The sequence below is a fragment of the Odontesthes bonariensis genome, chromosome 19 (genome assembly GCF_027942865.1).
Source record: "Odontesthes bonariensis isolate fOdoBon6 chromosome 19, fOdoBon6.hap1, whole genome shotgun sequence".
In the NCBI taxonomy this organism is placed as follows: domain Eukaryota; kingdom Metazoa; phylum Chordata; class Actinopteri; order Atheriniformes; family Atherinopsidae; genus Odontesthes; species Odontesthes bonariensis.
This window is the reverse complement of record NC_134524.1, coordinates 6,628,542-6,641,295: the sequence shown is the minus strand read 5'-3', so window position 1 is coordinate 6,641,295 and position 12,754 is coordinate 6,628,542. Positions and strand designations below refer to the sequence as shown.

The window sequence follows — 12,754 nt, the reverse complement described above, 5'->3', positions numbered from 1 at the left end:
AAATTGAGCAGGTGATTTGCCGTTAAACAACAGAATGAAACAGCAGCTCTGGCTGATCTGGTCTACCTCTGCCTGCCCAAGTATTAGCTCAGCCCAGCTCTTCCACTGGGGACACTTGTCCCTCTCAGCGAAGGTGGTCTCATTGGACGTCCAGCAACACTGCTCGTGGTTGAACCACATGGCGCTCAGACACACGCCCTCCTTCAGATCATTCATCCAATCAGCAGCAATGTCAATCAGGCCAGCCAAAGCACCTGACAGGGGGGAGAGAAACGGGAGGGAAGAGAGGAGGCAGGGAGGAGACAGGAAGCAGAAACAAAAGAGAAAGAAGCAGTTCTAAATCCGGTCTAAAAATGTGGCGGAACAGTTCAAAGACACAACAGAAGCCTAACATTTACTGCAAAGTCTCACAGAATTTGATAGAATAGGACAAATATGACATCGTATGAACAATTCAAGACCTTAATTTCACCTTTGAAGCGAATATGTTTCAGATGCAAAGAGTTTAAAGTAGGGCTGGGCGAGTTAACTCGTTATTATCGCGTTAACGCGCCGATTATTTAACGTCGATAATTATTTTATCGCACATTAACGCGTAATATTTATTTGAGGGGGATTTGTGCCTTTAATGGATAGGAAAGTTCAGAGAGACAGGAAGCAGGGGGCAGAGAGAGTGGGAACAACATGCAGCACAGGGCCGTCCAATGCAGAACTCTAACCGGGGCCAGCTGCAGCGAGGACTATAGCCTCTGTACATGGGGCGCCTGCTCAACCCACTACGCCACGGACCACCTGTTTTATTATTTATTTTATTTTGTAAAAGTCTGTTTCTCACAGGCTTTTATTTTGTAAAAGTCTGTTGCTGTCTGCTGTGGAACAGGAAAAGAAAGTAATCGGCGGATCCACCAAACATGGAGAAGGGTACGGAGCTTTTACTCGGCCATTTTCATGTTAAAGTTCTTCCAGACGGCGGAGTCGACAGAACCAAAGTCATCTGTAAACACTGCCAAGTTGAATTGTCTTCTCAGCGTAGTAGTTCCAGTCTAAAATATCACTTAAAGGCAAAACACACAACTGATAGCAGCAAGTCATTCAAGGAAACAGACAGTGGAGCGAGGCTTCTACATAAAAACTACAGAAAGATGCTGATGTTAAAAGTGTGTTTGCACAACAAATGTTATGGCACTTTCATTCATATGGCAGCACATTTAAAATAAAGCTAAATGCTAAAAGCTATACACTACTTTTGGATTCATTTTTGGATTTTGCGTACAAATGCGATTAATCGTGATTAATCAGGGAAATCATGTGATTAATTAGATTAAAAATTTTAACCGTTGCCCAGCCCTAGTTTGAAGTGTTTAAAGTTAATTTAATGTTCATGAACACCTCAGACTTTATTAAAGGGGGATCAGCTCAACACCAGCATTTTCTTATTTCTCTCCCTCTGCAGTTGGGTGTGAGAGATGCCCCCCAACAAGGGCAAAGAGGCAGGAAGGAAGGAACATTTCCCTCCTTCATCGGTCTTAACCGGACAGACTGGTGTGCTCATAGCGGATAAACGAGAGCAGAAGACAGAGGGGATGAGCAGAAGCTGCCTGAGGCTGAGCGTGAGAGTCGCCAGCAGCTGTGTGTTACCTGATGCCAAACCGGTGAGCGTCACGACCAGCCAACCGGACCAAGCGTCGTACAGGCTCTTTGTGAACTCCCATGCCGACTCCTTTTTCTTGCTGTTGATCTGCACGTGCACAGAAAAAAACGAGCCAAGTTAAAAGGCACGAATGACTGGAAATAAAACAAAAAAAAAAGCTTAATATCAAATCATTGTTGCAGTGGATAAACTGAATGCTGGAAAAGGTCAAAGGTTTGTCACTACTCAGTGATCTACCGGCATGATTTCCACAGTTGTAACTGATTACATCACTTCCTGTACAGCAGGGGAGACCAGGTCAGAAATACACAGCATTCCAATAGCATTCAAATTCTCCCAGATATCTTTTCCAGGATTCCTGAGCAGGAAAATGTCGGTAAAACGGAGTCAATATTTGGATAACAGTGTTGCAATAAAGAGGTTAGATCCAGCCAGCTGTAGGCTGTCAGACTGAGACTGAAACCAAGAATCAGACGGGACGTTTCAGGCTAAAACTTCTCCAAATGGGAGGTTCCGGTTGGTGTAAATGTTGAGCGTTCCTCTTCATCTGGAACGCAACACTTCCTGTGCAGCAGGAAGGTGCCGACACCAACCATTATGAAGCGTTTGTGAACTGGAAATGAGTCAGAATCACTTCACACTGACTTTTGATGCTCTAAAAAAAAAAGTCCAAACTCAAGACAGCTGCTTTCTATCTGATGGTTCCTGTCGTTTCTACAACAACTGGCCAGATGTGGAGCTGGGACGGCCCGTTTATATCAAAGATGTGGAAGTGTTTCTGTGCCATTGGTTTGAATACGAATTTCTAATATTGAATTTTTACTCCCTGTTTACCCGGATGTTGAGTCTGGTTCTTTTTCCACAGAAATTTTTTTAATTTAATTTTTTTTCATTGAATTTTTTTTCATCGAATTTTTTGAAGTTGAAATTTTTTAGAAATAATTTTTTTTTACACTGTTGGTTTTTCAAATTCAAAGTCTGATTTTGATGCTGTAAAAATTCAATATTAGAAATTCTGATGGCACAGAAAAACTTCCATACAAGGTTTATTTTAGTTTTAAAGCCGTTTTCTGACCTTCCGGTGCCTCTCGCGATCTTTGCACTTTTCTCGGACCCAGTCGATGGTGTGGAAGTCGTCGTAGGTGCCCACCCCAGGGATGGGCTCCTCGAGGAAGTCCAGCAGGTGGGTGGTGGTGCTGGGGGCCCCGCCCCCGTTAGACATGGCGTAGTTAGACCCTGTGGAGAAAAGACAAAGAGATTTAAAGTCGGACTTATAATTAGGCCTCAATGAGAGTATATATGATGCCTTCACACCTTCTCTACAAACCAGCTTTATGGTATCAGAAATAATTATTTAATTCCATCGTTAAAGTCCTCACTGGAGACCTGAAGTCTCTCGTTTGTAGCTCAGAAACTTTAACCAGCTCTCACCCTGTGCAGTGAATTAGGACTCTAACATGAGATGAAACACAGCAAACATTGTCCGCTGCCCTTTAGAAGAATGTAATGATACAACGACTCGGCACAGTGACTTAGTTCATATCCCAGGCGTGAGATGCTGTTGGCCGACTTCCTTCTACACTCACACACGTCGGCAGGTCGATGAGAAGCTTCCTTAAGTGCAACTGCTACGATAAAACTATAAAAAAAAAACTACAATATTGGACTTAAAAGAAGCAGCACGCTTAGTCCGACACAAAAAGCCGACTGATAACGAAGGAAACATTTGAAGAAGCAACGAGAAGCCTCGGCCTCCCACTTCAGACGACAAACATTCGTCTGCGGAACAAAGACGGATCTGTGAGCAACAACGAGATGAAACGACAAAGACAAGTGAGAGGAGTGCAAGTCAGTGGGGTCACATGGCACTGAAAGGATCGGATTATTGGCTTTTAAGAATGAGTTATTAAGTGCATGTAGACACCTTAATGTGACAAGAAATTGGATCGGATTAAGACCCCGAGATAACTGGGTTGAAAGTCAAATTAAACGTGTTTGCAGACGGTGAAGCTCGTGGTGAATCAGACTTTACGTTCTGCGCATGCTCCAGATGTTTTCCCGGGGTTGTGACCCGGAAGTCAAAGGAGACGATATTCCTGTTGTTGTCGCCGTGAGAAAGAAACAAACAACGCGATGGAGAATGCTCCGTTGGGCATCGAGTTTGTGCAACAAGCAGCTCATCACAGACCAAATGTAGAGGGACGTAGCTTCATCTGGCTCTGCGTTCTCCATCTGTCTCCAATGCCTGAGTTTGTTGTTGTTGTTGTTGTTGGTGCTGAAGAGGTCAACAGGAAGTGGCTCTATTAGCAACAGCTGGAATGGGTACAGCGTCACCTATCATACCGGGGTATGACACGCTTTGTGCCTCTGATCCCATTCATTCACCGCCATATATCCAAGGAGAATTACCCTTGCTCAACTCATTCTGATTGTAATTTAGCCAATAATCCGATCCTTTCAGTGCCATGTGACCCCACTGAGTGATGCTCGTTTCTCCTGTTTTGGAGGCAACTCAGCGACATCAGGCGGGTTCATGTTGACACGGGTGTAATCGCTGAGCCCTGCATAAACAAAGCCGACAAAAACCGGCTTCTGGCTACAAGACCTGAGGGCAAAGGGACAATTTCCACTATCAGGTTCTCTATTTTCAGCACTCATAACGACTTACGAGCTGTGCAATTCAAACCAAAACACTTATCAGGTTATCCGTGTTTGTGAGTAGAAAGCAGACGGAAGAGTTGAGTCAAAATATTCCCATGAATGACAAATCAAACCAACTTTGAGTCCTTTGGTCTCTGTTTTCAGAACTTTATGCTTATTAAGTGTAACTCAGATCAGACTACAATCCCAAAATGGCACCTGCGCGCTTTACTTCCCACGACTAACTCAACTCAGGATAAAGTGGGACAGATGTGCGGGATGTTTCCCAAAGAGCTAAATGTAGAGCACGCTAGAACCTTCTTATTGGCCCTCATCACTTTCTTTGATGTTTAATTGAATGTGGGAAGACAGAAATGAGCCAAAATGAACCTTTTCTGGTAGAATTACTGACCTAACTGGGACCAGCCCAGTTCTAAAGACACAAGCAATGGGAGTCAATGCAACGTCCCGATAAGAGCAGCTGTGCAAAGCTGGCGTGAGAATAAAAGAGAGCTGGAATGATCGTGACCAAGTTGTTGACTCAACAAGAGGTTTGATATGAAGGTTTTAGGGCTATAAATAAGCCTCTTGCACATCTGAGGGGAGAAGAAAAGTGAAATGGAAAGCGCCGACATTGTGCAGCAGTGTTTTTCCACCGCTATGATCAAGTTTCCTTAGAATCATCGAGTCTGAGTTCTGATAGTAAACACAGGAGAGTGAGGGACTCAAAACAGCACCGGCCCTGCTATCTTTATGCTGTGCGCAACACATACTGCGTCCGGTTTACATTCTAGTTTAGAGATAAAAAAAAAAAGTTGAATAACTTTATTTGTTTTGATGTTGTTCTGCAGCTAGAAACCAAAACTGCTGCTGACACCGATCCAAAGCAGTTTGGATGACATTCGGCCTTTCTCCGACAAAATACGCCATTTCCAAGCCCTTGTACACCGAGGATCTACTTTGGTACATGGTGCAGGCTTCGTTCCAATCGTTTAACTTCCTGAACTGAGCTCCATCAGGCCTTCGTAGCTCTTTACACATGTCGGTTGTAACTTATTGGTTCCTGATAACCTGGCGTTCCTCATTGGTGAGCCAAAAAGAGGCGGATCAGCCCCATGTCAGCGTGTGCCGACACACATCGAGCCGGAATCAGCCGAGTAATGACACCAGAGTTGGTTAGAGTTGCCAGGAGGGTTCATTTCACCTCTGTTACAGATCTCACTCACTGTACTTTCACACGTGTGTCAGTTCCGGCATGAAAGTGTGAAAAGAGCTCGTGACTCCACCTCAACCAAAGTGTGAATCTGCGTTGTGACCAGTCGTATCCTTGAGATCAACCAGTATTTAAATCTTAGACGAGTGGAGAATAGTCACCGTTTTGATTTCATTCCTCTAAAGCAGAGATCCTCATTGCACGGCTCCTCAAGCTCTAATTGGCGGCTCGCACTCGCATAGTAGCTTATAACAATATGGTAACAATAACAATACATTTTTTCAAATAACACACAGCGAATACGGCACAGTATTAGGTATTTTTATTAAGTTTGCGTTTTTGTAGTATTAAGTATTTTTATTAAGTATTAATTAAGGCTTAATGGTGTTTCCTAAAGGGGGCTCTGTTAAACCTGGCAACGCAGCCCGCTTAAACCACCCTCACACCTGACCGCAGAGCACGCTAGCTGCTTTAGCCGGCGCGAGATGCAGGCACCATGGATCGGTTTTTAATTAAAATAGGGCAAAAACCAGCACAAAAACCAGCACAGAAACCATGCTCATCCTGAATGTCTCACTATGATTACAACAACAAACTACAAATACAACATGAAGAAAGTCAAGCACATGCACGCCAGCTTCCGCTCATCCCAGTATTAAGGTCAATGTGGTCTTAATTGAAAATGTATTGGCTGTGTTGTTTCTTTTTTTGTGGGATGTTTAATATGTAGAAATGCATATTTGCAAAAGGGGAACTTAGTATGTTGTGGTAAAAGTGGCTCTGCCCTTGATTTTGCTGCCAATGTGGCTCTTGTGAATAAAATAGTGAGTATCACTGATCTAAACCAATGTTAAAAGAAGAACTTTCGTGTTTTTGTTGCCTTTGAAGGAGCCAGAACAAACAAACAGAGCACTAGCTATGCAGAGCGAAGTTATTAGATGACCACTGGGGTTCCTCCTTCGCTCTTGGAAGCATCAGCGGAGAATATCTGGTAGGTTGCAGTACTCAACTTCTCACCTAAACTGCATTAAATATGATAATCTCTCATTGTAGACCAAGGTTGGCCATCTCTGGTCCTCGAGGGCGCCAGTTCTTCAGGTTTGAGATGTTTCCCTCCTTCAACACATCTAATTCAAATCAATGTGCCATCAGCCGGCTTTGGAAGAGATTAATTTAATCTAACTGAGGTGGGTTGAAGCAGGGAAACATCTAAAACCTGCAGGACAGCGGCCCTGGAGTCGGCCATCCCGTTACAGACATTTCTTCTACAGTTTCATCACAAGCTTCCCAAGATACGACCAAGAAGACGGTCGTCATGCCAACGTAGGCTTGAGTGGCTCATGGATCTGGAGTAAAATACTTCAGACCAAATTTTGAAGCGGTCATTACTTTGATAAAATGAGCGTACGTGGCATATTCAAGCAGTATGCTTAAGTTTTATTATAAAATAAACTGCTCTGGTGAGAGTTGTTATTCTAAAAGCTTTGGGTCATTGACACTTAAGGTAGGGAAGTATGGATGGCACAGATCCAAAGACCGGTCCAGTGGGTGTCAAAATGAACAAAGCGCCATAAATCTGTTCCAGTCGCTCGGTTTCCTCTTCATCCAGGGTCAAAATGAAAAGAACATCGAGGTTTTCTCAAAGTGACTGAACAGGCTGCATGTCATATTGATTTCTTAATAGCCCTTTAAAAGCAGGAAACAACAAGAACTGATGAAAGCAACGTCCAAGCATTCCATTTTAGTGAGCTTCAATGGTTTGTGTATCCCCGGAGTGAACGCATGGAAAGGATTCAGAAAGCCAATTATCTTCAGTCTTTGAGCTGGTTCAAAGTAATGAAAACACAACACAGAAAATAACAATATGCTCCAGAAAAAATCCTGAGCAGAGCAACTAGTTGGAGGCAAAAATGCCTCGAATAAATATCCAAGTGTCACTAAGATTACTGTCAATAAGGGACCGGCGTGGATGACTCACTGCGACTGAAAAGCAGCATCACTACGCAGCAAAATGAGCACTCAAAGCACTGGGGTTTGAATTTTATATCGTCTGTGGGTGTTTATGACGATCATAAGCTGCAAACGTTTAACTTCAAGACCTAAATATGTAATTATAAGAGTCAAAACAAGGCAGCATTATCAGTCCATGAAGAAGACGGACAATAAAGACGAAAGCGCTGCATTAATGTGGCTTATTTAGAGGCTACAGATTTAACTGGGGACAAAACCAGACGAGCCACGTTGAACTATCAGGCATCTCTCAGGGGAATGAGAAGCAGGGAGCCGAGCGCGGAAAACAGACACCGGAGGGCCGCGAGCGCGTCACCGGCCTCCCGCTGCGATGCTTCAGCGAGCATGAAGACTGAAGACAAAACATAAAACTAAGGCTTTGGCTTCACTCCCCTGTGCATTAGCAGGGTGACGCTGCGCTTCTGCTCAGCCTGCTTCAGGGCAAAAGAGCCCCGTCAGGGCACACTGAGGATAGCACTTCTCTAAATGAAGTGTTTAATCTGCCTTCCTGTGTCACTGGGATCAGCGAAGGCAGCATTACGCAGGAATATTAAAACGTCGTCAACCCGCCACCTCTGCGTTCCCCCTCGTTAGTCCCACCTTACGGTTGTTGAGTAAATCAGATCAGGGAGGTTTAGAGGCTGCCGGGTAGGACACCCTGGATCAGCGGGGTAGGAGCAGAGTTAGTCTGCTCAGCCACCATGTGATCAGCATCACAAACTGCCCCCGACGACCTCGCCGAGGCCCGAGGAGCCCTGCTGTCGACCGGCGTAGAATTCCTGGGGCTCTCCGGATAAAAGGCCGACAGATAAATATGTCCAAACTCAACTTTCCCGTCTTTGTTTACAACACAGACGGCCGGATACTGACAGGCGGATGCCGTCATCGCGGTATCACTCTCTGGACTGTCATGGTTCCCTTAATTTGTGTTTTTTTCAGGTAAAAGTGCCGTGTTAGGGATCGATTTGACACTTCATTTTCAGCCACCTGGTGTCTACATGCGACATGTTTGGTTAATGACACCAAGATGCCCCAAATGACAACATTACTGTTTGGCATTAACAGTAATAATCACGCACTGCAGATGCACTTTTACCCGTTTAATCAACTTTGCTTACAGCCACGGCAGAAGCAATCCCCATAACTACCTTTTTTAAAAGGACTGTGAAACTGTGCTTCCGTGCTAAAGGAGCGAGCGAAGAAACTGTGGAGACATCTGCAGACTGAGGCTTTTGTACAAAGTCAGCTGCAGCTCACTGGGAGCCTTTTGTCCCTGCTCGCTCGCTGTAATTATCCTAACAAGGCCTGCAGGAAAGAAACGGACACAATAACAACCGCGAGAGGAAATCTCCCAAAAGATTTGTCTCATAGGAAAGACTAAACACAGATAAAGCTCAAATGTAGAAAAACATCTTAGAGTGAATAATAATCAGGCAACCAGCTGATCCCGAGGAGCCCGTTACATAAAACTGTGGGTAACATCTTTAATGCTGCCAACAGGTGTCCTACATGTGGTGAACATATGTGAAACCAGTAGGAAAGTGAACCGGGACGCTGATCGTGTTGTGTACAGGCCCAAAGCCTCGACACTAAATCTGAATCTACTCCGTTATCTTCAGCACACACGGCCGGTTAATCATCAACAAAGAGGTGGATGGTGAAAGGAGCCGTTTTGCTTAGCAAAAGGTGGCTTCGTATCCTCACGGGCTGCTTCATCAGCAGCGGAGGAGGCTGCAGACGCCGTGCAAGAAGGAGGAGGAGGGCCTCTGTCATCTCAGCGGAGAGGGGAAAGGAAGGAACCAGAAGGACGAGCGGGGTCGGAGCGTACCTCTTTTATGGATCTCCTGCAGGGGAATGGTGTCCCCTCCCCCGTCGTAGGGCAGATAGGGGTCGGCCGCCGCGTCCTCCTCCTCCATGTTGTCAGTTAAGACGAAGCTAGGCTAAACTGAGCTAGGTTTCACAAGCTGGCTGCGTGTGTCATTAGCCGCTGCCATGTTTACCAAAGCAAGACAAGCGAGGCTCTGAGAGGGAGAGTGCGCGTAAGGGAAGAGAAAAAAAAAAGCGTTAATGCACAGTCGTCTCCCTCCCCTCCCTCCTCCGTCCTGTTCACTGCAGCAGCTGACTGTTCCAGCCGATGATGTCATCAGAAAGACGATCACACCGAGCCAGTTTGCCCTGCCTGCTCTGGTTGCTAGGGGAGATCGGCGAGCCCTGCCTGCACGGGACAGACCATGGTGTCGGGTCACAGGGGTGGGCGAGCTGTAAAATGGATCATTCCATTATCCACCGAAGGAGAGGCAGAGTAAGTGAGCTGACACTTATAGTCTTAGAGAAATATCCGCGGTGAAACGGACAGAAACGTTTAAAGCATGAGCAGAAAATGATGAATTAATGCATTCTCACATAAAGGAAAGGCCAGAAATCTGCACATTTTTGAGCATTTCAAGTGTTTCTAGCTTTTCATTGCTCTATTCAACAGTAGTTTGGGTTTAGACTCACAAAACAAGAAGTGTCCCTTAAAGACTCAAATATGTTTCATCTAACAGTAATGACACCGATTATAGGTCAACAAGTAAACGAGTCACAATTTAAACCTAAAGGCCCCAAAGTAGTCTGTTTTTGATGACAGATTAAATGCTCCTCTACATGTTTTCCCTTTAAAAAGGTGTTCTTACGCATCAAAGCCAATGACACAGTTGGACAGGTGGCAGGTTTAAACATTTACTCCTTTAGAAACAGATTATTTACCCATTATTTCGTGTAATAATGACACATTCTGCACGAAGGCAGCCTCTCACCATCAGACGACCACCTCTGTACATCACCGGCCTTTTTCACGACCACAGAGGCGGCTCAGTGCCGCATCAATGTGCGCTTAACACATCACCAGTATTGTAGAATCAGCTAATTGTCAACAGTCAGTGGGGTTACATGGCACTGAAAGGATCGGATAATTGGCTAAATTACAATAAGAATGAGTTGAGCAAGGGTAATTCTCCTTGGATATATGGCAGAATGAATCAAAGCGTGTCATACCTCGGTATGATAGGTGGCGCTGTACCCATTCCAACTGTTGCTAATAGAGCCACTTCCTGTTGACCTCTTCAACACCACCACAACAACAACAACACCAAACTCAGGCATTGGAGAAAGATGGAGAACGCAGAGCCAGATGAAGCTACGTCACTTTACATGGTCTCGTCTCCTTTGACTTCCGGGTCACGACCCCGGGAAAACATCTGGAGCATGCACAGAACGCAAAGTCTGATTCACCACGAGCTTCACCGTCTGCTAACACGTTTAATTTGACTTTCAACTGAGTTTCTTGTCAGATTAAGGTGTCTACATGCACTTAATAACTCAGTCTTATTTTAATTTAGCCAATAATCCGATCCTTTCCGTGCCATGTAACCCCACTGACTGTTGTTGAAGAGAGCACGTGCAACACTTATGAGGCCTCTTACTTAACACACATATGCCAGTTCAGTTCTATGTGCATGATTTTGGACCCCATCCCCCCCCCCCATTATGCCTCTGTACCTACAAACAGGATACCATTCCCATGTGTGGCTGTCTTGGTCAGGTTCAATCCAAACATGCATCGTATCAACTTGTTTTTGCTTTTCTTTCCTTTGTCTTTGAACGCCTTCTGTACAGAGTGGCACAAAGCTGCGTCCTTCACACTGAGCTGACACATAAACTCAGATTTTCTGTTATCAGAGCCAAACTGTGTAAGTAGTAGCATCATTTTAGGAGGACGCTGATTAGCTGTACTTTAGTAAGTTTTGTCCCTCACATTTACTGCTGCAATGTGCTTCTGCTTATTTTTCTGTCATTTTCCGTCTACATGAAGAGTGCCGATCAGATTTTCTTGTCTTTAACGAAACCTGTTCCCACAGACAGAGCTGATTTTAGGCTTTTTTAACTCTGGAGGCTTGTATTTTCAAACAAACTTCCAAAAGTATTTTGTATTTAAGGCCTACTTGGCAATTTACAATTAATTTTTGTATTTTTTCTTAAGCCCAAGTTGTTTGAAAAGTTCTATGGGAGGAAAAGTCACACTGATCCTTCACCGGCTAAACCCCAAAGTCATAAAAAGACGGAAAAAACAGAAACAAGAACGAACAACGTGGCTGCGGTAGCCATTTCTCAGCTGTCAGAATCACAAATAACCAGTTAAATACACTCTAGATCTCTTTTACACAACTCAAGCATTAAGATTTGAATCGTTTTTGATTTGTTTCCACTTCTTTCTAAAAGGTAAAGTTCAAAACAAACCAGTCACTCCAGTTCTGATGTGTTTTGTAAACTTCTTGTAATTACGTGTTATTACATGAGACAGTAACAGTCCGTCCTTTCCCATGAGCTGCAGCTCCCAGGCTAAAGAGTTACAGAGTCATTAAGCAGTTTGTTTTTACTCTAACATAAAGATTAGCTTGTCAAACTTTAGACCTCAGAGGCCTCTTACCTGTCGGCGGCACTCCCGCTGCTAGTCACTACGACAGGTGGTGTAAAACATTTGTTTCGCCTCCTTCCTCAAGGAGGATCAGGTCCAAGCAGTGAAACCACAGCAGGAAGTTTGAACCAGCAGAAACTGTGCAGATATTTCTGATAAACTTCCTCTGGGCAGGCGAAAGCTTTCAGAGCAAAGCTCCATGTGACCACGGAGTGAAGCAGCCACTCGGTCACGCTGCAGTGTTTGCCCCGAGGAGGGCTTCACAGGGTTTTCTGTGAACACACCCCCCCCTTTTACTACGTAAAAATAGCACAAGGAGGAAGAGAGGCAGGACTCCAACTTAAAGGAAGGGCATTTATCCGGAGATTTCCAGACAGATTTGCTCACACCTGCTGGCGGCCCAACCGGTTCACAGGAATGTGGTCGCACACCCACCAGACTGAGAGTACAGGAGGTACTGAAGCCCGGTGTGGTCTGTGGCAGAGGCAGAATCAGTGGTGGGAGGTTAGGGCTCTTATTGCTTTCACCTTTTGTATTTAACTGCCCCGGAGCTCCAGTTTCAGGGTGAAAGAATAAGAAGCTAATGACCGGGCCGAGGCTGGAGCCCTGTTACATGAACACAAAGAAAATACACAAACATCTTACTCTTCAGATGAAGCGACGTGGCGAAGACTAAAACGCCAAAAATCCCAAAGAAAAGCAGCGACTCCCAAAATCCTGAGCAACAGCTGGCAGTCACCAGCGAGCCGGCTTATCACAGAGGTTGTTAACTGTGTATATGCCA

At 44.8% G+C, this 12,754-nt stretch overlaps 1 protein-coding gene across 8 annotated transcripts in view; it reads right to left on the bottom strand.

The window, feature by feature from the left end:
• The window catches only part of clcn3 (chloride channel 3), a 46,875-nt gene that overhangs the window by 20,530 nt on the left and 13,591 nt on the right, over positions 1-12,754 (bottom strand). For 5 of the 8 annotated variants that reach the window (XM_075451348.1, XM_075451350.1, XM_075451352.1 and 2 more), the window contains 3 exons: positions 2,727-2,887; positions 1,639-1,738; positions 67-254 (listed from right to left, as the gene is read on the bottom strand). In XM_075451348.1, coding sequence (XP_075307463.1) covers positions 67-254; positions 1,639-1,738; positions 2,727-2,887 — 449 coding nt within the window. Of the gene's footprint in view, positions 1-66; positions 255-1,638; positions 1,739-2,726; positions 2,888-9,342; positions 9,751-11,982; positions 12,258-12,754 lie in introns of those variants that run through there. The other 3 variants (XM_075451351.1, XM_075451349.1, XM_075451355.1) reach the window with 3 other exon arrangements.